The 27,629-nt window shown below is 39.9% G+C and overlaps 1 protein-coding gene across 3 annotated transcripts in view; it reads left to right on the top strand.

The window, feature by feature from the left end:
* Positions 1-27,629, top strand: part of AKR1D1 (aldo-keto reductase family 1 member D1) — a 73,713-nt gene that overhangs the window by 7,640 nt on the left and 38,444 nt on the right. The window contains exon 1 of one of the 3 annotated variants that reach the window (XM_063309555.1): positions 8,709-8,993. The exons of the other annotated variants lie outside the window; for them this stretch is intronic. Coding sequence (XP_063165625.1) covers positions 8,895-8,993 — 99 coding nt within the window. The 5' untranslated portion in view covers positions 8,709-8,894. Of the gene's footprint in view, positions 1-8,708; positions 8,994-27,629 lie in introns of those variants that run through there. 3 annotated transcript variants of the gene reach the window in all.

Raw genomic sequence — 27,629 nt, 5'->3', positions numbered from 1 at the left:
GTGACTGTTAAGTGAGTCATGTGGTTGTTAAGTGAAGCCGGCTTCCCCCATTGACTTTGCTTGTTGGAAGCTGGCTGGGAAGGTTGCAAATGACAATCACGTGACCTCAGGATGCTGCAACCATTGTAAATATATGCCGGTCACCAAGCGCCTGAATGTAAACAAATGGTCATAAGTTGAGGACTACCTGTGCTAAGTTGACATTCTGATTTCCAATTTCTTTTCTAATGACTCCTAGCATGCAAACTGCCTTTTTTCACAGGGTCTGCACACTGAGTTGACTATCTTCAGTGAGCTTCTCACTATCACCCCAAAATCTTTTTCTAGGTTAGTCGCAGACAACTCAGTGCCCATAGGTATCCATGTGAAGTTAGGGTATTTTGCCCTAGCATACTTAAATTGAACTGCAGTTGCCATTTTGTTGACCACTTGTTCAGTTTAAAGTGATCCTTCTGGAGCTGTTGGAAGTTCATTTTTGTTTTTGTTTTTATCTACCTGAACAGTGGAGTATCTTATGCAAACCTGGCAAACTCACTCTTTATCCTTAAAATCAAGATAATTTTTTAAAAAGTTCAAAAGCACCAGTCCCAACCCAGACCTTTGAGGGGCTCGACTTCTTACTTGCCTCCACTGAGGAAGTGGTTCATTTAGTCATATACTTTGTTTTCTCAATTTTAACCAGTTAGCAATCCATGAAGGGGTAGGACATCCCATAACTGCTGAATTGAATCAAGAGCCTTCCATGAGGAATTAATCAAACTTCTTTGAAAATCCAACTATATAGTGTTGGTGGTGTCATCTCCACCCTATGTGACTGTTGACATTCTCAGAGCCCCAAACTCATTTGAGTTCTATACAAGCTCTTGAATGGATGTCATCAGAATTCAGTAATTTGTTATGGCACAATCTCATAGCATGTCGCAAACTATCTTCTTTGTTCTCTCAGTTTGTTTTAATTGTCCTAAATCCCTTTTGGAGAAGATCAGTCCAGGATGGATGGACCTATAGATTTATTTTACAGGGCTTATAGGCCACTCCAATCCAAAATCCAAGCGTCTTTGAACAGAGTACAATTCCCACTCCCCAACTCAGATTAAAATAAACTATAAGCAACAAATCAAAGCCATAAAGTCACAATGTAAGACCCCAGGAATAGTTGCAATCCATCCCTAGCACGCAATTAGAACTATTTCCATTGGTAGAGGGACAAACGTGTCATTCAACCTTTGAGAGCTTGTTTGAACAGCCAAGACTTTACAGACTTTCCAAATTCCAAGAGGGAAGGGGCCAACTGAGCATCAGGGAGATGATGTTCCAAAGGAAGGAGGCTGCAACAGACAAGTCATTCTTTTGTAGCCCCTGTAGATGGCACTCTCTGAGGGACGCAATGCAGAGAGACCTGCGAGTACAGGCGGTCCACTTAGCCATATCCTTTCTTTCTGAATTTTAACCAGTTAGTAATCTATGAAAGGGCAGGATGTCCCATGACTGCTGAGTTTACTCAAGAGCCTTTAATGAAAAATTCATCAAACTTTTTTGAAACTCCAGCTCTACAGCATTGAGAGGGTCATCTCCATCCCAATGTCACAAAGCTTTTTTCCCCCTCAGTTACCTTTCTGAAGTTCTGGATTTTGCTCCTCCCCAGAAAATGGAAAAGTCTGCAGCTCTGATTTAGGAGACAGAACAGAGAGGAAATCAGATGGTGATAGCCATAGTTGGAGAGAGGATGTTTATTTCTTCTGCCTTGCCTTGTTTTCTCAGTTAATATCACCTTCCTAAAACTCCTGTTGGTCTGCTTCAGGGAGACGGTGAGAAAAGATCCCATACCATCCCTTTTCCATTTATCTCCCCAACAGTATTAACAATAGCACCTTTGTCTCTGCATGTAATTTCAATTCTATGGCAGCTATTCTTTTCAGAGAATTTTCTCCTTATTCACAGGATGATCATTTGGGCTCCAGCATTGTTTGGAAATTGCACAGTTTAATGGACTAAGTTCAGCTGAGTGCCACAATATCTCAATTTAATAAGTTGAAGCTTATTGTACTAACCATAAAGTACTAATACAACTTGCTTTCACAGATTAAGAGCTAGAGTACACACCACATTTAGTTATTTCTCAAATAACTCACAAGTGGGATCTGAAACCAAATGCCAAAGGTTTGAGATTCAGCAATATCTGAAGGACTATAGAATTCCTGTCAAACTCTAAGAGACTCAGAAGGTCCATTTCTCTCACCTTCCCAACCATCATATTTTCTTGCTATATTTTCCTCAACAAACATTCAATATTTGTGTCTCTGGGTGTCTCCTCTATATTCTCAACTCTCACAAGGCTTTCTTGGAGGGAAAATGCCTTACTCACTGAGAATCATAATGTTTAGAATCCACCATATCTGAAAAGCATCAGGTAAGAAAAAGTCAGAAGTGACTATTCCTCCTATTTCTGATATTCAAACTTGAATGCTGACCCTGCTGTAACCAACATAATGCCACCCATCCCTAAATAGGAGGCTTCAGACATCTCAAGAGACACCCTGCTGCCACCCGCCCTCAGGTTTTCCAGTACAAATAAATGTTTAGAAACAGTAAGAACTGAACATAGTCAGTAGCCACAGATTGTTCACTGATTATTGGGATGAACCCTGATGTTGGTAGAAGCTACAGTGAAATTGTGCAACTGAAATCCTGAAAAAGGAACATTCCAAAATGCATTATTATGTTGCAGCCCCATTCAGTGCCAAGGAGACACGTTTGTTACATGATCTTGTCTTCCGTAGCTGGTTTTTTATCTTTTCCTTTTAAGTTAGTAGGGCACAGGGATCCAAGGCAAATTATCATTGTGGCTGAAGTAGAAGAGGTTTCTACTTCTTTCTCTGCCCAAGTATGTACTTAATAAAAAGCCATTTAGAATCCAATCATGTGGAAAATATTATATCTAGCTTGTTCCTGAAAGAAAGTATTCAAAGGTCTTTGAATCCTTGGAATGTCCCATAAAATGGAGAAAGAATGAAGAACAAGGTAATGTTGATCTGATGAAGTATGGCAATTCAAGGTCCTCATAAAGTAATTATAAAGGGTTCAGTCCTTCTGAAGGGGTAAAGTACTAGAGTGCCTTTAGACTGGAGTTCCTAAAACACTCTGAATCAGGGTTTTTCAACCCTGGTTCCCTGGCACCCTAGGGTTCCACGAGCACTAGGGGTTCCTTGGGAGATCAGGATTTGTTTAAAACATTATTTCAAATTCGGGCAACTTCACATGAAAGAGGTAAGTTTCATTATTTTTCATTTAAGAACACTGCCAATGCATATATACAGGCCTGCACATGAAACGAATATAATAATTTTGTAACCTCTGGCCTATATTTGAGCCTGAATGTGCAGAGGTCCCTGAGGCCTGAAAAATATTTTTATTTATTTATTTATATATATATATATATGTATGTATATGTATATATGTAAGGATATTATTAGATTCAGAGCAAAGATTTAAAAAACTAGAAAAAAGAAAAAGACTACAAAAAGAAAAAAAACTAAGATGTGAAAACACAAGAAGAAAAGAATTTTAAAGATTACATAAAGAAGTGACTCCCGACTTTTAACAGCAAGAATATACAGCAATTTCCATAATCAATCCCTTACTCTATATCAAACCAAAATCACATTATTTCTATAAATCATTCCATTAGCACATTATAAAAAACACTAAATATGATTGCTCCCTCCCCTTATATTAAAAGAAAAAGAAATATATAAACCTCCTAATCAACTCCCCCGCCAAAACATTTATTTAATTATTTCCTTCCTACTACTATTTTATACATTTCTGTCCACTATAATGAAGATCAAGCTAAAAAAACATATAAATTGTCTGCTCTTATAATTAATAATACTACAATTATAACCCAATTATAACAATCTTAATCCTATTAAACCTAAAACCAAGCATTTATTATTGTACCTTATTAATCGTAATCCAAATCATTAAAAAGGAATGAAATCAAACAAGCCTTAAAAACAATCCAAATAAACATTCTTAAATCCTTACCCCTCTTCAAAATATACCAAAGCACTTACATGTCTCCACAGTATACACAATACATTTTTTCATTAAAAAATCAGACAGCCCATCTGCCCCCCTTAGAAACGCTGACTTCTCTGCAGAAAACCTCCCACAGAACAAGACCTCTTCCTTCCCATAACATTCCATGCCTGAAAAATATTTCAAGGGTTCCTCCAGGGTCAGAAGGTTGAGAAAGGCTGCTCTAAATTGTAATACTCTTGAAAAGAAAAGAAAGAAAAAGACAAGACTTCAAGCTTTAGAGCAGAACTGGAAATCATATGGTAGACATGTCCATTTGTAGGTGAGGTCATGAAAAAATCTTTTGCAAGTAATCAGATTTGGCACTTGGTCTAAGTGGCTTCTGCAAGGCTCCCCTTCCTCTGAGTGGTTTTCTTTCCCTGGTCCAGGGACTGATAGGAAAGATGTCCTTTGCAGGGACCTAATTCCAAGGAATGTAGCTTTCACAAAGACTCTGTGAAGATATGAGAAACCAGTTCTGAAACCGTAGTTGCCCTGAAACCCTCCACATAAATATCTAACAATCTCTAGGCCAGACACTCCTACATAGTGGTCCCCAGTTGCACTGGGGGGAACCATAAGCTAGCTGTTGGGCATGCTGACCAAGAACTTCCTTTGCATTTAGAGGACACAGACCGTGGAAGGCTGTTCCTGCTTCTAGAAAATTTGCTCTCTGAGGCTTATGTTGCTGATCTGCAAGTTTCCTTATTGAGTGGAAGAGTTACTTTGCTGCTCAGGAGCTGTGGATGCTTCTCTGTACTGGGCTGTATGCTGGAAGTTTTCAAATGAACTTACTTCATTTCTCCTCTTTTCCTCAAAACCTTGTTTGCCCTCCATTTTCTTTGCCTGAATGTGATTCTTCCCTCTCAGTTCTTTGTAAGGAATCTACACTTTGTAACTGTCCTTTCCTTCACTGATTGCCCTGAACTTTTTACAAAGGTCAATTGGGAAAGTTCTTCCTGGAAGCAACATGACACAAGGGCATGGCATAGTATATACGGGGTTTCTCAGCCAGGGTTCCATGGAACTCTAGGGTTCCATGAGAGGTCACTAGGAGTTCCCTGGAAGATCATGCTTTATTTAACAAATTATTTCAAATTCAGGCCACTTCACATTAAAGAGGTAAGTTTCATTCTTTATTTTTAGTTTAAGAACACTGTTCATGCATCTATACAGGCCTACACATGAAATGAATATACAGTAATAACTTTGTAACTTCTGGCCTATATTTGAGCCTGAATGTGCAGGGGCTCCCCAAGGCCTGAAAAATATTTCAAAGGTTCCTCTGGGGTCAAAAAGTTGAAAAGGGCTGTAGTATAATGTGTGTATCCCTCTGCTCTGAAAGATTAAGGGAAGGTGGATTGTATATACCAGTGCTTCTCTACCTCAGCAAGGTTAAGGTGTGTGGACTTCAACTACCAGAATTCTCTAGCAAACAAAAGCTCCCAGCCATGGCCCCTGCAGGAGGTCGCCTCTGCTCTTTTGATATTATCACCCATCCACAATGTCTCTTTCTTCCTGCCATCTACAAAATCCACTATGGCCCCTGGCTGCCAAAAAGTTGGTGACCTCTTGGATTTGAGTTTATAATTACCCATTCCAGAAATGAAAACAGCCTTTTCAATTGACTTTTAATTGTATTTTAATTCGTACTATTTGAGATTTTGAATGACCACCTTGCTACTGCCTATGTTACACAGTGGTTTCATTTTGCATTTTATTTGAATTTATTGTATAGATTTTTATTCAAATTCTTTTGTAGTGTGTTTTATTTTAAATGGGCCAGAAAGCAATTGCAAATCATAACAAAAGATAAGTGATGATTTTAGAAACTGGACACTAGAGGGGACTAAAGATTTTAAGCAGAAGGGGAAAAAAATACAAAGCCTGATGTCAGTTAATACTGGGACTTACAGAATGATACAAAATGTTATAACATCGGAAATATTAAAGAAGATCCTTGAAGAATGGAGCCAGAAGTTAGTAACTACAGTATCAATACTGTCAGTAATTATGTCTACTTCTATGGATAGACTATGTCTAAAAGGTATCAATGAAGAAATTGCAGATGTGGAACAAATTTTATCTGATAAGATAAAGTGCAGAATATGGAACTACAAATGATAGGCCAAGAGAATGATCTGGAAAAGGACACTTTACTGGATATACAAAATAAACTGGCTGAAGTTTTAAAAATTAAAAGGGAAATAAAAATGATAAACCAAGAGAATGGCCTGGAAAATGTTTTTTAATTGGATCTACAAAAGAGGCTTGTTAAATCCTTGAAGAAATCTGTGTGATGGGATAAAGAAGAATTGAAGAGAAATCAAATCTTACGACAATATATGAATTGAAGATTAAGACTGTTAAAAGTAAAAGGAAGGAATATAAAGTTGATTTATTTGATCAAGGTTAAAATAAGATGTGGTGCTATTTCTGGCAACTCTTTATGGACTTTTTACTGACACCAGGATTGAAAAGTTTGTGTTTTATAGATTTGCTTATAGATAAGGGGTGGGGTATGGGAAGAAAAGTTATCTGTTTGACCTTATAGGGGGTGAAGAGTTATTAAATTTGTTTATACCTGTTCTGATGAAGTTTGGAAGTCACTTCCTTATATGTTTCTTTTCTTTTTCTTTATTACATTCTCTCTTTTCTTTTTCTTTTTTCTTGCACTTTTTATTTTCTTTCCATTCTCTTCTCTTTCTCTAAGTTTAATTTGTACTAGTTTTGTACAAATTGTAATTAAAATTATTAATAAAAATTATATTTTAAAAAATCAAGGGGGTTACTCAAAAACGTGAAGACCTTTTCTCTGTCATCTCCGAAGACAGGATGTGGTATGGTGGATTTAAGTTGCAGGTTGGAATGTTATGTCATGATGGTGACATGATCCTCACTTCTACCTATGCCTACAGTTAGACTGAATGATAGATATGGGCCTTTCTCACTCTGTGATGCTGCAAGGAGGAGGATTTCATTGCCAGTGAGGCAGGAAGGGAGCAAAATGCTGCCAATCACTGTCTCTGGTTGTTTTGATTTCCTGCTTCAAAAGTCACAAACCCTGTTTTCTTCTCTTCCACCCTTTTCACTATCGTTTTTACTTTGCTTCTAGGAAAAATGATTGGAGCAAGTGCACACCAATTTACTTTTAAGTGGGGGCAAGAGAGGGTTAAAGTCAGTTGATTTTATAAGTGGGACAAGGTGAGAAATCAATTTATTCTGAAGAAGAAAATCATTTAATATGAAAGAAGTTTTAATTCTGTTAACTGGATGGGGGAAAGACACATCCATAGAATTTGTTCAGAATTCCAAATGTGCCTACTAGTCAAAAAGGATTTGCCTTCGCTTTAGGAGCTTCTTAAGTGATAGACAAAGAGTGGACAGTATACACCCTACTGCTTCCTTGTAGGTCATGAGATGCTGAAGAATCAGTACCATTAGTTTTGGTCCTCAAAAATTCCTCATCAGCTAAAGTGCCAGTCTACAACTCCTGACCTTGCTGATTGCAGACTGTATTTGCAAACAGACAAACAAGCAAGCAAGCAAATACATCTCCCATCATATCTCAAAGGGTTCTGTTTTGATCTCTGGCCAAAAACTTAGAGAGTGAGTGGCACTTCAGATCAATGAGATATAGAAAACTCATTTCTTAGCCAACCAAATGGTTGAAAGCCAGATCTGAATAACCTGTTACAAAGTGAACATATTAAAGTTCAAGAAAGCATAGCTTAGTTTGGTGAGCAAGTTTATTCTCTGTGTCTTTACCATGTCATGGGAAAAGTGAGGACCTGCCTTATCCTAGATCAGTCTAGGGTCTTGAGATGGGCAACATATAACTATTGTAAAATAAATAAATGACAAATTAGATATCAACTTTCCCCACCTTGCTCCCCTCCAAATATATTGGAGTTCCATGACCTTGGGGGAAGCAGATTATGGAAGCTGAAGTCCAGTCCAATCAGAGGGCACCTAATTGAGGTAAAATGATTCAATCCAAGACAACTTGGTTTGCCTGGGTCCAAAAAACACACTAGTGGCTCAGTGTGTTGTGCAATCTGAGTTTGGATGGTTATGTATGCCCCAGGGCTTTTTTGCAAACCCAGTAAATCAGTTCAGTTAACCATGGGTAATTGTGTTGTGTGAACACAACCTCTGATTGGTTAATGGCTCTCCAGAACTTCAAGTAGAGGTTCCACCTTCCTCCCTCATCCTGTTGTCCAGCTGAAGATGCAGAAGCTACCCAGAACAGGCATAACTCCATATCCCACTCAGAGCAGTCTTTCCTCTCGGTGATGGCACAGAAGTTACCCTGCTGAACTTCCATCCTGCACTCTACCCTTTAACAGTGTCAGGCACCTCAAACTTTCAGGGCAGCTGGTAAATAAGATTGACAAAGGAAGTTCGGTGAAGTTTCGCTAGCCTTTCTTTCAGTCACACTGACTGGGTTCCCACAGCAAGCTCATCCAGGTCACTTAGGGGCTACAGGCTGCGTTTTCACAATATCCTTTCACAGTGTACTTCTAAGACGGACCGCCTCTGCCCCGCGGGAAGCGGCTGCCTTCCAATAACTTCTGCCGACGGAATCCCGGCGCTGTCGCGTCGCCAGCTCCGCTATTTAACCGAGGGAGCGTGTGCTCGAGCGGTGGCTGGTTGCGGAGCTCTTTCCCTGCTCTCTGGCTCCCTCTGCCGACGGAACAAGCGGTGGCCCAGAGCACGTTGGCGAGCACAAAAGACGGCCGCTTTCTTGAGCAGTTTCGTTGCAAGCGGGGGAGCCAAAAAAAAAAAATTACGGAAAGTTCTCTTTGCCGCCCATGATGATTCAGTTCACCGCCGAAAACCACCGTTTGATACTGAACGACGGGAACGCGATCCCGGTGCTAGGACTTGGGACTTACGCGGATCCCGAAAAGGTAAAGTGACCTTTTATTTACCGATTTGCCCAGTCCTGCATAGAGACTCAGCGCAATGCCGGATTGGTAAAACTTAGCCTCCCCCCAGCCTTAACATCCAGACTCTTTCTCCACCGCGAAAGCGGCTTGGACTTCGCGTGCCATTCAGCCCCTCTGCTCAGAGATCGCCCTCCGGTCCGCCCGTCCAGCGCGCGCTACAGCCTTCCGCCTTCCGAGTGAAATAAGGTCGCCCTTAGCCCCGTTCTGCAGTTCAGAGCGCGGATCCCTCTGAATTCCAGGGGCTTGCGGGGGAGCGCGTCTTCCGCTGGGGAGTGCGCCTGGGATGAACTCTCCCGAGCCCCCGCGGCTTCTGCTTCCGAAAAACTCGGCGTCGGCTAGCTCTGTAAAACAGGGACCTCGTTCGGGCGATCTGGGGTGGCGTCGGGCTGCAGCCAGGCTTTGAGGCTGAGGATTACGCGGCTTTGGGGAGGGGGTGCCATTGCGGCTTCCCTGAACCCAGCTCTCTCCTCTCCTTTCTCGGTGGGCTTTACGCATCTTTGGAAGAACAGGAAAGGCGGTTCGCTGTTTTGGGAAGGCACCTGGCCGGGTTTTTCTTTTTCTTTTTAGAAAGGGAGATAGCAGTGCAATTGCCCTGAGCCCTGCCCCGCCTCAAGTGGGGTTCAGGATTTTGAAACCGTCAGATGACTTGATCCTTTTGATTCGGGTCTCAAAAAGCGACCGGATACAATTAAGTTTGAAGTTGTGCCTTCCCCAAAGCTCCCATTAACTCCAGTGGACTTTAAAAAAAGAAAAAGAAACAAAGACAGAGACTGCCGTAGGATGCAAATGAGAAGAAAGGAGGGGGAAGGGCTGCGAACTGAACATGCCGCCTCTGGGCCTCAATTTGGGGGGAAAGGAGCTGGGCAACTGCTAGGCTGGGGTGTCAGTCTTCTTTTTAAGCACTCTCGATGAGAACTTGGGCCTTAAAAGACCTGTTCTTTCTAGACACTAGTGGGGCTTGTAATGGCTGCATCTTGCTCCACTGTGGTCCAGAGAGCTGGCTCAGAACAATGGGGAGCTTGGGAAGGAGGCTCCCCCATCTGGTCTTCTCCAGCTGCAGGGGCTTCAGAGCCTCTTTTCCAGCCAGCTCTAGGGTGTAAGTCTTAGGGACGCAGGCTTTACGCTTTTGCTTTCATAGTGACAGAAATAAAAAGGAGTCAGCGATGGAATTAGTGGTGGTGGAAATTCCTTCTCTACCAGTCCCTAATTGGTGGTACTCCGGTTTGCTTTCCCTACTTTTTCGGACACAAATGCTGTCTCTGTTTGCAAGAGAGCCTTTGTGTTGCTGCATCTCCCTTCGTCTTTCCGTAAGGCTACATCGTTCAGAAGATGCTTGGAAGGACGTTCCTTGTAACAAAAGGGGACTTGTACATCCGAAGCCAGGCTGCAATGTTAGTTGAGCTGTAGAACATTAAGGAGAAAAGAGTGTTGTTTGATAGATTTATGTTGATTTAAACAATTTCTCTGGCTGTCCATCTCAGAACAATGACTCTGGCTGCCAGACAGACTCAGGTGACCCAGCTTTTCACAGTTAATAAAACTCAAGTATAGTTTGTAGCTGTGGATTTCTTATCCCTTGTCTTAGGATCTTGTGACTCATGATTTTGCTGGACAGTTGCATTTCAAGAGATGAGGACCAATCTGTATTACTTGTGTGGTGTTTCCCAAGAGTCCAGCAGCCTTGATGAATAACCATATTGGCTGGGCATGAAAGATATCGTCCAACACATCAGATGATGGTGGCAGGTTAGGAAAGATTGGCTTGCCAGGCCTATATCTGCTCTGGGATGGGTTAATTGATACCTTAGATTTTCCTGTCATCAGACTATGAAGCTTTGTAGATAAGCGGCTCCATGACAAGGACTTTTCAAGATCAGAAGCTTCTGAGGACAGTTGAATGAGAATGATAAGAGTTGTAGTGCAATATATCTTGAGGCTTCCCAATAGCCTTGCCCCCTCTCTCTCTCTCTCCCTCCCTCTCTCTCTCTCTCTCTCTCTATATATATATATATATTCCGTTCAATCATGTCCAATTCTCAGAGACTCCTGGACAAGTCCCTGCAGTTTTCTTGTCAAGTTCTTTCAGAAGTGGTTTGCCATTGCCTCCTTCCTAGGGCTGAGAGAGAGTGACTGGCCCAAGGTTGCCCAGTGGACTTTGTGCCTAAGGTGGGACTAGAACTCCTGGTCTCCCGGTTTCAAGACTGATGCCTTAACCACTACACCAAACTGGCTCTCATATATATGCACATATACACATACATACATACTACACACACATACACACACACACACACATATATATATAAAGATTTTTTTAAAAAAGATAAAAACTAATACAAACTAATATAAAGTGAGAAAAAGAAAAGAAGAAAGGAATCAGAGAGGAAGCTAAAAGCTTGCTTGTATCTTTTTTATTTCTTTTCTATTTTTCATTCACTTTTTTTATCCTGTCCTTGTGTTTAGCTTTTTGGCTGACTACCCAAGATGTAATTAATAGTGTGGGCTAGAGAAGAAGTGCTGCTTCCCTCAGTCAGTTCTGAGGAAGCCCAAGATCCAGAGAGGGCTAATGCTTAATCTGGACTCTGCCTCCTTCTGTCTTGCTCTTGATCCCGAGTGTTTCAATTTCAGTGGGAAGAAGAGAGTCTTGCCTGGGGAAAATCAGCATGTGTGAGAGACAAATCTAGAACAGGTTCTTTTTTCTTGACAGACCAGCTTTCCTTTTATATAAGGAGTGAACTTATTTATTAGAGATGAGGAAAGTGACAAATTTTAACTGCTGCAGGGTGGGGTGTTTTTTTGTTTTTTTGCCATCATTCACATTTCTTTTTAATGGAAGAAGAGCATTAAAAGGGAAAACATGCTGCTATGAATTAGGCTACCAGATCGGGGTTGCAATAGCCCCAACAGCCTCTAGGTGGCACACAAAGCTAACTCTTGGCTGGTAGTTGTCAGGCTCTTTGGAGTTCAGAATGGGTAGACCTAATTGTAAGTATAATTACAATATAAAAAGGTATTGTGTCATCTGGTGGTAGAGAAATAGGCCTGCTGAGTTTGAAGGGAGAGAAATCTATCCTTTGTGCCATTTTAAGAATGGTAGATATACCTTCTTCTACAGTACTCTGAAGGTTCTCCCCTCACTTCCTAAAAAGCCAATTGTAGAAAAGATTCTCTTGCTCTTTCAAATTGTAGACATTGCAGGCACTTGATAAGATACTCATAATGTGCCTCACATGTAGCGTGACTTGCATCTGTATAATCAGCCTGATCTCAGTTTAAATCCTATGTCAGTTTAGCCATGCATCTGATGAAGTGGCTCTGATGAAGCTGATGTTTTTTTAATAAAATGTGCAGTATGTGCAGTATGAAAAGGTGTTACCTGACTCCTTCTGATTTTTGTTCTTTCAAAGTGATTGCAAATTTTCAGTTCTCTACAAATACTTCCCGAGTGCTCCTCTATATCAGTCTTTCTCAACCTTGGCAGCTTTCAGATGTGTGGACTTCAACTCCCAGAATTCCCCAGCCAATATGGCTGGCATGGCTGGCTGGGGAATTCTGGGAGTTGAAGTCCACACATCTGAAAGCTGCCAAGGTTGAGAAACACTGCTTTATATTATGTGATGGGATGCTCAGTTGCTCAACTAATATAGGAAATACTTAGCCACAAACTGAAAGGAATTCATGGGAATTGAATGGGTCTCTCCGTTGACCTGTGATTAATTTTGTCCTTCTTCATTAGTCTAACTTCTGTGTCTTCAACCAACTGCCTGGGCATAGGCTTATGAAGTTGGTGCTATAGCTTTTCCTGTCACAGCTCTTAAGTGATGGCGAAAGATTCCACATGCTTTTGGCTGGGCATCCTGAAGTTTTACTTAAGAAATTAGTCTTAAAAAAGAAAAGCTGGAAACTCTGCTCATCACAAATAATAGTAGGTGCGTATAAAGAAATTATAGCAACCTTTCACTAAAAGAAACAGGTTTGAATTACTAAAGGTCCCAGCATACTTCTTGGCATCTCCAGGTTGCTATTATTAAGAAAAATAAACAGAAAGAAATAGAAACAGAGGGCAAATGATTGAGAAATAACCTTTCCTGGAGCTTTTGCCAATTTGGGGGTATCTTACAGAATGAGTTTTAATGAATGAGTAATCATTTTAAATTGTCCTAAGGGAACTTATTTTACTAGCACCAGAGAAATGGCCACTTCTCTGCAACAGGAGAATTATTGAAGTCAAGACAATGATTTGCCCATCATGCCAAGCCATTATTTGCTTAATCTTGATTTGTTAATAACCTTGCTTGGATGACTTTCTACCACACATCAAATCCAAAACAAAAAAAACATGTGAAGTTTACTGAAGGGTGAATGAGCCAATGTCTGCTTTCTCTATTGCCAATGAACAACAGCCAGAGGAGTTGAAAATTCCTCACCCATCCTCTGGCCGAGGACTTGTATAATAACATGAACTTTTGTAAGACTGTAAACTAGGAAGATAATTACAGAGAACTTGGAGGAGTCCCTTGGTATCTGCAGCCAGACTTCTCAGAAAATTGGACTCGGGCTGCCTTATCTAAAGATTCTCTGCTGCTGTTAAGCCAAAGAAGGTTCAGGCCTAAAAGGGAGAGCATGACTTCCTAACCTCATAACATTGTTTCTAAGTTTGCTCCCTGCCTGCCTGTCTGTATTGCTGCACTGAGCAAATACAAAAGGCAAATAAATGTGTCAGACCCTCTTGCTTTCAGAAGAATGTTTGTAAAACAAAAGACCAGATCCCATCACCCTGAACTAAATGCCAAAATCAATTGCCAGAAGAGACCGTGTATCTGCACACGTCTCTTGATACAAGTGTTGAAGATGATCCTCTTCTTTGAGCCATCTTAAAAGTTGACCAAAACTTTCCTGATGCTTACACTCTGTGGCCTCATTCACACATCATGCTAAGCTGTGGTTTGGTTAACTCTGATTTGTTGACTAAGCCTTGAATTCATAAGCTATGTTTACAAAGCACAGGGTTCACACAGCATGCTAAGCTAAAATCAAGGAAGCCATATCATGTTACAGCATGATCTGTCAACCAAGTGTGAGACTCACATCACATTTTGTGCTAAGTCATGATTTGCTCATGGTTGGATTCAAGTATCATACCAACACATAAACTACTACTACTTCACATCCCTTTGAAAGATCTCCAGTCTGCTTCTGAAAAGCATAGTTATGTATCTTCTCCTTGCTTTGAGGAAAATGATAGTAGATACCAACAACGGTACCACTTTTTCATTCCTTCACTTGCTTTTATCCTGTTGCTTTCTGCAGTATTGCCAAGTTCATTCACTTGAGCTTCTGAGTAGGTGTCGACATTTCCAACATACAGTGCAACTTCCCCTCCCTTTCTGTTGCTTATTTGCCTTTTGAATAAATGCTGCCCTTCAGTTGCTGTATTCCAGTTATGAGAATTATCCCACTATCCCTCTATTAGATCTTTAGAATTGAGAAAGGAGAACTAAGATGTCCGGTTTTTATGCCTTTCAATAATGTTGTTGAGCCAAATACCATGTGCCCACATCAAGACTCCAGCACTAAGCATCTGCTAGCAACATACTTTCCTGTAAATGAGCTTAAGTAGGGGAAGAACAAAAAAAAGTAACTTTTCTTTTATAATTACCACTTTCTCTGATGTAGACTGCCTGCCTTGACATGATAGACGGAAATTTATCAGACAAAAAGCTTCCATCAGAAGTCATTATTTCTGCCAAGCAAAAAAGTCCTCTGGCTTCTTAATCGTAACTTCCATAATCTTTTATGACTGACCATGGGATTGGTGCTGATGAGAGCTATGTAACCTGCAACTGCCCATCAATGTCTGGAAGGTTACAGGTTCTCTACCCATTAATTAAGGCACTTATTGTAAGCTGCTTTTTTTTTTTTTTTTTTTTAAAGGATGCCTACTGTATTCAGGAAGACTGTTACTACTGTAGGTAGAATTACCAAATCTGGGCTGCAAAAATCCCAGTGACTACTGGGTGGCAACAAAACACTAGAGATTCTTATTTCTCTTTGCTAATATCTAGTGGTCATCTAGATTTTTGCATACTTCAGGCTGGTAGCTTGTACTTAGGCAAAGGATATTGATGGCAGTAGCACTCTTTTTGTTAAATGGTAGGTCCATCCATTCATAGCATGGGACCATGGCTATTAGAGGAACTACCTTTCTCCAATTATTCTACCTGTCCCATCAGATCTGGGAGGAAGAGCATGCTCTGGGTCCAATCAATTATAGAATGTCACCTACTGGGACCCAAGAAGCCTGCCTTTTCAGTCACAGCATCTGGTCTTTGGAATACCATACCACTCAAAGTCATATTGGTCCCAGCCCTACTGGCCTTTTGAAAAGCTCTTAAGATCTGGCTGTTTTCCTGTGCATGGGGGCCAGGAGAATAATTGAGCCCATGACGTGTTGGCTGTTTGGCTGTGGTTATCTGCCATTTTATGTTTTTGTTTTATTTGCTTTCTATTATTTGTATTGATGTTCTAAATTGTGTTAGCTGCCCAGAGTTGCTGTTGTGAGATGGATGGCCATGTAAATTGAATAAAATAAATAAATAAAATTTATCATATTTTTTTTTTACCTTGAGGATTCAGTCTTAATTCTGTTCAATTAAAACATAAGAAATGATGTTAGTTGGTCAAGTCCCAATTAATCACATTTTAACCTATTTTTAACATGGACTTATACCAGCTGACAAGTGTCACTCTGAAGAGGCATTCTTTTCTGTGTGGGAATAAAGGAGACACGTCTTTTCATGGGAAGAGCATGTATAGAAATCCTCATGGTTGACTAATCCAGTGTTTCAGCTGGCTGGAGAATTCTGGGAGTTGAAGTCCACACATCTTAAAGTTGCTGAGATTGAGAAACACTGGACTAGTCTCTAGTCAGGCAACACTTTTGCAGCCCAATGCAGTGTTGGAAAGGAATTATGTAAAGAGCTTTGTCTTTCAATTAGCAAGATAACACTTCAAAACCTGAACAGAATGGGACCAAATCTGGTATGACGGAAGAAACTGGTAAAGGAGATATCAGACTTGAAAATGGGTCAGACTTGAAAATGGCTGGAGGGGTGCAAGAAAAATATTCCAATAAAGATTCTCTCAACTTTCCCCTAAAGGCTTGGAATGTTGCTGAATCCTCCATTCTATGGCCTTCTCTCTCCCAGACATGTGACCCAGAGCAAAATTATTATCAAAGGGTTAGAAAGAATTCCAGAAACTATATGTCTGCATGCTTTCCCTAACTAAAAATGCTTTCCCTAACTAAAAAAGAGCCAGTTTGGTCTAGTGGTTAAGGTGCTGGGCTAGAAACCAGGAGGCTGTCAGTTCTAGTTTAGCCTTAGGCATGAAAGCTGGCTGGGTGACCTTGGGCCAGTCACTCTCTCTCAGTCCAACCCACCTCACAGGGTTGTTGTTGTGAGGAAAATAGGAAGAGGAAGGAGTGTTAGATATGTTCGCTGCTTTGACTTGTATATGAAAAAAAGGTGGCATAAAAATCTAAAAAAAAAAACTTGTTAGCACACAAATGCCTATAAAATTTGGCAAACCATCTCTGAAGATGTATTCTGTTCTGTGTAAAAATAGTCCTTCAAAGGAGGAGTATGGATAAGTCTCAGCAGTCACCACCTAGAAATGAAAAAAATAAGTAGATTTTTCATTTGATGAAACCAATATGTTGGTTCATTTGAAAGAAATGCCAACACTGATAATATAGAAATACATATATTAAGACTAACCAAAATCAGCAAAATTAAAAGCAGAATTAATGATAAATAAGAGTAGTTTTATGCTGTTGACTTGGGGGGAAGTGCTGGTGGTTCTCACATATGTAGATCTATGCTTCTTTCCAATCTGCCAGGTTAATAGCATTATCCTATGCTTGCTTGCCTGAAAGTAAGCCCGGCTTAATTTATAACGGGACAGATGTTCCGGTGAAAAAGCATAGAATTGCAATTCTATGCATATTTACTCAAAAGTAAGCCCTACTTAATCTATCAAGGCTCACCCTTGGGTAAAATCCATACAGGATTGCAGCGTGAGCTCCTTTAATTGGACAGTCCTGTTCTGAATAGAATTTTAAAATCCTTTTCAACCTCTTCTTTGTTCTACTGTTCCTAGTTTTCTGGGTCTATTGTCGTATGCTACTTTAAGGGTGTCTGGGTCTAAACTAAGATAGCAGACCTTTTTTAAAAATGCCATTTAAAAATCCCAATTACGAGAATGTGCCTTTGTGTATGTTTGTTTAACCCTAGCTGAATTTCCACCAAGTAGCAAAATATTAAGCATCTGGAAAATACTTCAGCTTGATTTGAATAGATTTCTATAGAGAAACTGATTTCTTAGAGTGGCCAGATGCAAATATATAGATATATTTATAGTCCTGTATCTTTAATAGATGGGTAAAGAAAAAAGAATTTCAACGTATGCAGAAATCAAGTCTTAAAAGGAGCCATTGTATGTCAGACTTGACTTGGAGATGGTAGAAGCCAAAGACATCTTGTAAAGGAAGGTCAGGCCCTTAGCAGCCACTTAAAAGCAAAAAAGCTTGATTCTCACAAAATCTCATTACTCAGATTTATTGAAAGGAAAAAAGGGTTAAGTTACAAAACCTTGGAAACTGGGTGTATGTACTTTAGTCCCCATTTATCAGTGAGAATTAAGGTGGGGCCTCCTTGATGCCTTTGATCCTCTTTCTCTGCCGTTCATGCAATGAAGATGTTGCAACTCACTTGCCAGTTGTGGAAGAAATGTACATCCGTTGTGGCCCTGCGATATTCTGCAAATGGCCCTTCCATTTCCAGACTCAAAGAATTCCATTACTGGTAACATTTCTTTTGAATTGAGCTCAATTCCTGGTGACTACGTGTCCTTCTGGGGCATTCATGGGGGGTGGGCAAGGGAGGCAAGTGTTGACAGGTGCATTATGATGTAACCACACATGATACAGCTTAGTGCTTGCCATGTCAACATTTTATAATTGTGTCATTTTCGAGAAGATGTCATGATGCATATGTCATCACTTTGACAACATCAAGGCTTGTTACAGACCTTGCTATGTCCATGTAGTTTTCTTGGCAACAGTACAGAAGTGGTTGATCACTGCCTTGTTCTAGGGAGTTTTTTTTTTAAATTCCCAGTCTAGTCTACAGTCCTGGGATCTGTGGTGCTCTTCCATCTAAGTTATAACCAGGTCTGATCCTGCTTAGCTTTTGACTATCACCTAAAGTTGGCTAAGTGTTATGCTCTAAGTGCTCTGACACAGAGGGTTCATCTTCATGTCCCCATAACGAAGGCACAAACATGAGCTGGTAACTGTCTTTATAGGATAGATCCTGGTGATATTGCCTTTGTCTCATTTCCAGCCCACCAGTGAGGGAGCTTAGAGTTATCTTCAGCAGTTCCAATTCTAAACTAGTGCTTTCCTCTCTTCTCCTAACACAACTGTTTTGCTGTGGACATAATCAACATGCTTCATCAATTATGTGTTTGAATATATTGTCAGGAATATTTGCCCAGCTTCCCTTGGCCATTTTAGCCTCTGCAGTCATGCATACCCCATTCCATCCAGTGGCTGGGCATTCCCCTGGTGGCCCTGCAGAAGAGTCCAGACACCCGGCTTTTCATATTATCCTTGATTGGTTCTTTCCAAAGAACTTGTCAGGTTTTAAGTGGGTTCCTCATGTACATGGGTTTAGCACTCATTTGAACAGGTCAGGTGGGTGCTAGCCCTGTGCTGCATAGGAAGTTCAATTTAAATTGGGAAGGAACTGTGTTCTGTCAACCATTTTTTGCTGGTGGCTCTTTAATCGATAAGTGTGTTATGAGTCTTATGCTACTTCTGCCAACAAGGAGTTTTTACTGTTCTTGTAACCTGGGTGTTGGGGGAAGCTATGTTGCCTGCTCCACAAACCATTTTGGGGTGCTGCTACAGCTACTCAATACCAGCGCTTGCCTTGTAGCACAGGTTGAGAATGGAGGCCACTTGTTATCAATTCCTCCCTCCTGGTTCATTCTGCACCATCCTCCGTGTCTGCGAACCAGAATGACTGAACACAGGCATGGAGGAAAAGCCAGAAGGCCCCTCCTGCCTTATCCCTTGGCCATACCTTACCTGCAGCTTGTCAAGGTAGGCTATTTTTAGACATGGGTTTAGGAGTCTTAGAGTGGTAGATTTGTGATTAGAAATAGTCCTCCTGACAGGTCAGAGGCTTGGATCACTCCCCTGCCTTCAAGCTGTTGCTCTGGTTGACAACTTGAAAGATGGCTGAACCCTCTCTTCCAGGCACCCAGTGACACTTGCCCAGCTCCACTGCACATAAAAGAGAGCCGTTGGGGTTTATTTTTCCCACTGATGGGTGTTGCTTGGTGGGAGAGACTCAAAGCCAGGGTAATCCTTTGCTTAACTTGTTCTGCATTAAACTGTAAGGACAGCTCCACTCACTGGCCTCTTTCTTGAAGCAGAGTAGTTGGGGCAGAACCTTTTGACATGGGCATACTTTCCTGCTGCCTCAAGGACAGGGGTGTAGCATGTGAACAGCTCTTGGTTGTAAATACTGTGATGCAGAACACATGCTTAACCTACATGGGTGTATTTTATAATAGGTGAAAGGTCCATAGTGTAAGTTTCCTGTCTCAGCAAATTATCACCCTGTTTTCATGGCTTCAGTAGCAACCTGCATCCAACTTGTCCCTCTCAACCCTCCATTATTTTATCATTGTGGCAAGGAATTCATACAGAGAGTGTATCTCCTTGCTACTTTAAAAAAAAGTTGTCAGCTTTATTTGGGAGTAAATCCTGTCATCCTAAATATAACCCCTGACTTCATACAAATGACAAAGTCCACCCTCGTTAGCAAAACATACGTCAATTTATTAGTCATTAAAAAGGCACGTGCGTCTCTATTATTTCAATTATTTATAAAACAGTGGAAGGACTGTAGTTTTAAAGAAAGTTTTCTGCACAAAATCGTATTCATATCCTGTCTTTCCATTCTATTTGCAGGCAGCAGCAAATTAAAGCATTTCTATACAGGTAGTCCTCATTTATCAGCTGCCTCATTTAGTGACCATTCTCAGTTACCACCATGATGAAAAAGTAACTTTACAACCAGTCCTCACATTTATGACATTCACAGGTCTGTAAAGCAAAGGAAAGCTGAAATAAGATCATAAACACAGTTGTGCTTTCACTTAATGACTGCTTTGCTTAACGACCAAGTTGCTGGTCTTAATATTGGTTGCTAAACAAGGACTACCTGTAATTATATAACTATTTTCTTGAAATGGAGAAAAGCTCCAGTGCTTAACCAAACAGGGTTCCTTGCATAAAAAGGTCTTTGGAAGTTTAATAGTATTTTGTAATATAACCTCTTATTGTGAAACTTTGGTTTACCAGTTGTCAATGCAACAGACTTTGCATGCAGTAAATCACATTTTTGCTGCACTTTACATCATTTGTAGAATGATGTCATTATGCAGATGATGCAAAATACATCATATGCTAATATTGTTTTACAGAACACTCAATGCAATGCCTAAGCATATGTCTCATTTACAGACTCCTCCCTTAAAATAATATTTTTCTATTTCTGAGCGGATATGGTTATTGGCTTTACCTAGAGAAAACAAGTGATTGTGGAAAGGCATACCCCTACATTTATTTACTGGCCATGAAGAAATCCTTGACAGCAACTGGAGTATGCTGTGCTGCTGATAACTTGACCATTCACACTTCTTACTTTCTCCCAAGCTTGCTAATCAGTATGTTGATATGTAGTCTTCAACTCTTGGACTTTCTCTTTTTCCCTCTCCCCCCAAATGGTGCTTCTATTTCCAACCAAATTCACAAAATACATTAGCATACACATATTTATGTTCATATATCATCCAGTATAATAGTGTGTTCTGTATTGAAAAAAGGGATCAAAGACTTGAAACAGGAAGGAAGGAAGGAAGGAGGGAAGGAGGGAAGGAGGGAAGGAAGGATCTGGATTTCATTATGTGTACATTGGCTGCAGCTGTTGGCCTCCAGGCAACAGGTTTATGACTTCAGATGAGGTGTTAAAGGTCAAAAGACAAAGAAGACCTCAAAGAGGGCTTTGTGATAAATAAAACCAGTTTTTAGAACCATTCTTAAAATATCTTAAAGATGGGATCTAACTCCTAAACTGCTAACAGGTGGTATATATGAACAAAAGCACGTGCACCTACTGTATATATCTGATGACAAATGCCTTGTTGTATGCTTATGTGAGTAGTATAATGGCTAAGTGATTGGGTTGGAGAAAACCCAGACTCAAGTTTGCTTGTCCACAGAGTTCACTCAGTGACTTTGAACCAGCCACTCAGCCTAAGCTAGTGGTTTGCAGACCCAGTTTGATCGAAAAATATACTTTGTTCATCTGATGCAATCTTTAGATGTAATTTACCTCTCAACAAAAATATAAATGAAGTTGAGTATCTATTATCTATTTTGTAACTATATAAATGCCACAGCAGTTGTGACTTTTGACTCTACAGCAATGGTGATGAAGAAAAAAAGTATGTTAAACAAATTTTCTGTAGGGGTGACAAGATACTTCTAAAACTGCATACTCGTTCAGGTAATTGGTTCAGGTAATTGGTTCAGATTAAGTATGTGAAGTTTATAAAAACAATCTGAACCAATTAACATTGGAAATACAAAGAACGGAGGTTTCATACATATCACGTGGAGGATATTGAACATAACAACCTGGCTAAGGATAGTGGATGGATAGAAAGAACAGAGCTGGGAAGAAGGCTAACTATACAGAAGTTGACCTCCCAATCAGACATGCATTATCAAGAGAAAGAGCTCTGGCAAAGCGACATACAGTAAACACTGTTAATGATCATGAAAGGAGTTACACAAACAGACATAATCTGGAACAGCCAGTGATTCACAAAGTACACCGAAATCTATTGCCAGCTGAGATGGATAAGACAATGAAGATGAATAGGGCAGGAGTTCATAAGACTACTGCAGAAGTACACAGAACAAAGCAACTAGAACTAGAATCGAACTTCAGACCCTTCAAGGAAGCCCAGGAAGCATCATATAGGTTTGCAACAAATATCCCTGGGATTAAAAATAATTGTGTTTAAAGGACCAGAAGCCAACAGATATGTCATACTCCAACACAACAACAACTACTTTGCAAGGGAAGTAAACAAAATAGTCATCAGATCCAAATCCAAAATGAGATTAATCAACAGAGTTGACAACAAGCTAACACGAAGACATCTACAATTAAATGTGTATCCTGGAATATTGCTGGTTGAATGGGTAAATGCATAGATGGGGATTTCATTTTCTACAAGATTATGATATGGTTTTTCTCCAAGAAACTTGGTTGATGGGAAATAATGTGATAGCATTACCTAGCTGTAGATATTTTTATAGATTAGAGTCGTTTATTATTGATTAGCCATTAGGCCATATCAAAGTACAGAATATAAAACACAAAACATTAATAAGACCGTATATAAAAAATAGAATAAAAGAAACAAATTAAATTAGAAAAGGAATAAAAATGCAAATCATATTTTTGTATCACCCCTACAATTTACCCCAGTCAGATTCACATATGCAGATCTCAACTGTACCATTTTGTTCAAATAAAGGGCCATATTATATGTAATTTTTTTGAGTTCTGATTGCATATGAAATATGTTGTTTTGATATAGGGATCCCAATAGATCATTCGTCTAATGTGCAGTCCTAGATACTGATTTCTCTCTTTCTTATACAATCAGTATTCAAATAATATGTGTGTTATGTCTTCTGTCTCTGGAGTTCTGCAAATGCAAGTATGTTCATTATAAGGGACTTGGTTAAATCTTCCATATTTAACCATTGTGTCCAGCTGCTCAAATCTTGCTCAAGTAAATACTGCCCTAAGATGTTTAGGCATTTCAGTGTTTAAATACTTAGAAGTTTGAAAAGTACATTTGTAGCAGCTCATTCATTTCAATGCGCCAACTTTACTAAGGATGGCTATATCTTTCTGCACTTCTATATTGGAAATACGTTGGGCAGCAATCTTTTTAGTTTGCTCTCCAACTGTACAAGTGACAGGCAGATCACAGCTCCTAATAAAATTTGTCAGTTGCACAATTCAAGAAGTCTGTAACTGAGATTTTGTCCATTCCAACAGACACAATTTTGGGAGTCTGTCAGTTTCCATAGCATTAATTTTGCACCAATAAGTGTATGCCTTGATTTTAGACAAAGAACAAATAGTATAAATTCCCAATTCATCCCTAACTGCAGCAGCTGAAGTCCTTTTATCCACACCCAATATACTTCTCAGATGCTGTGATTGTGTTTGTTCTAATAGTGATATATGTTTTAAGCCCCAAACTTCAGCTCCGTATAAATGCATAGGGGTAATCTTGGTCTTATATACTTTGATAACTGGGGCTAAGGAACCTGGATAACTGGCTTTTTAATTTGAGCAGTAAATTCACTTGTGCCCTTGCTCTAAGTGAGCTCCTTTGATGATGAGGAAGCCAAGATCCAATCTCAGAGAAAACTAAGGTAAAGGTTTCCCTTCCCAACAAAACAGATTAAAACCACAAAAGGTGTCCACCAGGGCTGCATACTGGCTCCCTCTTTTAGTATTTATATAAAAAACATTGTAGTAGAGCTTGATAATCCTTCCTTTTATGCTCCATCAAATGGAAGTAGAGAGGTCCCTATATTACTGTACATGGATGACATAGTACTCATCTCAACACTGTTAACTGGAATGAGGAGAATTCTGACAGAATTTGGCACTTATTCTAGGAAATAATACTTACAGATAAATTATTCTAAAGCAAGATAGTAGTATTTGCTAAAAGACCAAAGAGACATAAATGGACACTAGATAGCAAGGAGATAGAACAAATGCGGTCATTCAAGTATTTGGGTATCCAGTTTATTGAAACACTATCATAGTAAGTAAATTTATTTATTCGGTCAATGACCAGCAAAATTAAAAAAACAAAAACAAAAACAAAATACAATCAGGAAATACAATAATAAACTACAAACTAACAAAATATATCACATAATATAGCATTCACTCTGCTATTACTGTATTAATATATTTGTTACCTTATGAGGTGAGCCTAAAACATTAGAAATTATGTGGTAAGAACTTATAAAATAAAAGTAAAAATATATGTCCCCTGACAATTTATCAAGTAAAATATTTCAAATTTAAAAGTACTTTTTAAAATAGGGAGTTATTTCTTTGTCTGGATTTGTCTTATTTTCATTGCAGCAACACAGAATTTGGCAACTGTACACGTAATGTAAGGTTTTAAATCCTGAAGTAGATAGTTCACATAAAAATTATCTGGATACCCAGGGAGTTTTTCTATTAGGGGCAAAATGTAAGTTGACCTGATATCCCTATAAAATTTACAGTGGAGCAGTACATGTAAAATGGTTTCTACATCCTCTTCACCACATGGGCAGATTCGCTCAGCTATGGGGACTTTGTTGTATCTGCCCTGGAGTAGTGCAGAGGGGAGAACATTGAATCTGGCTTTAAAGAATGTGATTCTCAACTTAGGAAATGTTAAATTTAGGAGATATCTTGCTGGTTCCCATACGCCCCTGTTTGTCCAAATTCTGTTATGTTGTGGGAGCCTATTGAGTTCATTCTGGAACTCCATGTCCTTTATTCTTTGGATGACTATTTATTTGGCTTGATCATAGCCTAATGATGTTAAGAATAGAGGAGAGAGTCCGTACGAAGCCAGCTTATTTTCTACCACCAGCTTCCAGGGTGAAGAGAAATTATCTACTAGGACTAAAGGAGTTAAACCAATTGGGAAAAATTGGATTTTTAGTCAATAATTTATCATCAGCTTCCAGGCCCTCACTTGGATTGACATCATTCCTGTCTCAAGCCTTAACTGGGCATTTGATGTACCATTGGGTGTGGCCAAAATTAATCGCAGGAATTTTGTTTGGACTGTTTCCTGCGGCACCTTCTTCATATAAATTCCTATCTGTGCCCCACACTATCATGGAAAACACATATAGCATCAGCAAGAACAATAGCTGAGGTCAGTGAGAGCCATTTGCTCCTTCTTCTGGTCAAAAGGAGGCCTGTTAGTACAGCCTGTGCTCAAGATCTTCCAGGGGAAAAGAATCTCACTGTTGACATATGGGGCCCTAATCTGGGGTTTCAGTAAACTAGAAGAATTAGAGGTGGTCCAGAATAAATTCATGAGATCAATCTTAGCCTTACCCCCATGTATACCAGCAGCAGTGTTGAGATTAGAATTTCCATCAATTAATATTAGGGTAAAGAATGCAATAATCTTACATTATAGGAGACCAGTCCTCATGCCCAATACTTATATGGCAAAACAATGCCTCCATGAACAATTTAACAGTAATAGATGGGTGAATGTGTGTCTTATGTGTCTAAAACTATTCTCACAATTTTCACTAGATCAGAAACTGTTGAATGACATAAATTATCATACACGATTGAGGGAATGGTTATTTTAAAAAGATTTTAGACAATATAAAGAGCAGGTATGTAAGCTTAAGTTGGCCAAGTGGCACCAATCATTTAAAGATGGACAAAGAATGTTGTATTATTTACAGTTTCTTACATCCAATTCCCTGAGACAAGCTTTCACAGAAATGTTTTCAAACAATGTCAACAGCCTATTTGGATGGAAGATATAAACGATTACCAGCTACATATCATTTCTGCATTTGTAATAATTCACAGGTGGAAGATCTGATCCATTACTTATTACTTTGCAAATTATATCAGGACCCTAGAGCTAGATTCATCATGCCTTTGTTAATCCAACTGAATCAGTCTAGCTTAAAAGAAAAAATCTATTTCCTACTGACTGATGTAGATGAACATGTAACAAAACAAGTTGCATTGTTTGCAATGGCCACAAGGAAGATACAAAAGCAGATGTTGACAGATATTGCTGTTCATATTAGAGGGGATGTATTGAACTGATCTTCAGCAAAGGATCGTTACCTTGTCGTGGTGCTGGAGCTTGAGCACCTCAATGATGCCATGAGCTAAACCGTGAAGGGCCACCCAAGACGGGAAGGTCATGACAGAGAGGTCAGACTAAATGTGATCCCTGGGGAAGGTAATGGCAACCCACACCAGTATTCTTGCTGTGAAAACTAAATGGATCAGTACAACCAGAGATATGTCGGTATACCATTGGAAGATGAGACCCCCAGGTCGGAAGATGGTCAAAATGCTACTGGGGAGGAACAGAGGATGAGTTCAACTAGCCCCAGACGTGATGACGCAGCTAGCTCAAAGCCGAAAGGACGGCTAGCGGCCGACGGTGCTGGTGGTGAACGGCGAATCCGATGTTCTAAGGATCAACACACCATTGGAACCTGGAATGTACGATCTATGAGGCAGGGCAAATTGGATGTGGTTATTGGTGAGATGTCAAGATTAAAAATAGACATTTTGGGCATCAGTGAACTGAAATGGACTGGAATGGGCCACTTCACATCAAATGACCACCAGATCTACTACTGTGGACAAGAGGACTGCAGAAGAAATGGAGTAGCCTTCATAATTAATAGTAAAGTGGCTAAAGCAGTGCTTGGATACAATCCAAAAAATGATAGAATGATCTCAATTTGAATTCAGGGCAAGCCATCTAACATCACAGTGATCCAAATATACGCCCCAACCACAGATGCTGAAGAAGCTGAAGTAGAGCAGTTCTATGAGGATCTGCAGCACCTGCCTAAAAGAGATGTTACTATGAGGATCTGCAGCACACACCTAAAAGATATGTTACTTTCATCACAGGAGACTGGAATGCTAAGGTGGGCAGTCAAATGATACCTGGAATTACAGGTAAGCATGGCCTGGGAGAACAAAACGAAGCAGGACATAGGCTGATAGAATTTTGCCAAGACAACTCGCTCTGCATAACAAACACTCTCTTCCAACAACCTAAGAGACGGCTTTATACATGGACTTCCCCAGATGGACAACACCAAAATCAGATTGACTACATCCTTTGCAGCCAAAGGTGGCGGACATCTATACAGTCGGGAAAAACAAGACCTGGAGCTGACTGTAGTTCAGATCACGAACTTCTTCTTGCACAATTTAGGATCAGACTAAAGAGATTAGGGAAGACCCACAGATCAGCTAGATATGAGCTCACTAATATTCCTAAGGAATATGCAGTGGAGGTGAAGAATAGATTTAAGGGACTGGACTTAGTAGATGGAGAAGCTCTATACAGTCAGTACAGATGGAGAAGCTCTATACAGTCAGTAAAAACAAGACCTATGGCTCAGATCTTGAGCTTCTTATTGCAAAATTTAGGCTTAAATTGAAGAAGGTAGGAAAAACCACTAGACAATTCAAGTATGACCTAAATCATATCCCTTATGAATATACAGTGGAGGTGATGAATAGATTTAAGGGACTAGATCTGGTAGACAGAGTGCCTGTAGAACTATGGACAGAGATTCGTAAAATTGTACAGAAGGCAGCAACTAAAACCATCCCAAAG

Source organism: Candoia aspera, chromosome 7 (genome assembly GCF_035149785.1).
Source record: "Candoia aspera isolate rCanAsp1 chromosome 7, rCanAsp1.hap2, whole genome shotgun sequence".
In the NCBI taxonomy this organism is placed as follows: Eukaryota; Metazoa; Chordata; class Lepidosauria; order Squamata; family Boidae; genus Candoia; species Candoia aspera.
Note: the sequence above shows the minus strand (reverse complement) of the source record. Positions and strands in the feature narration are given on the sequence as shown.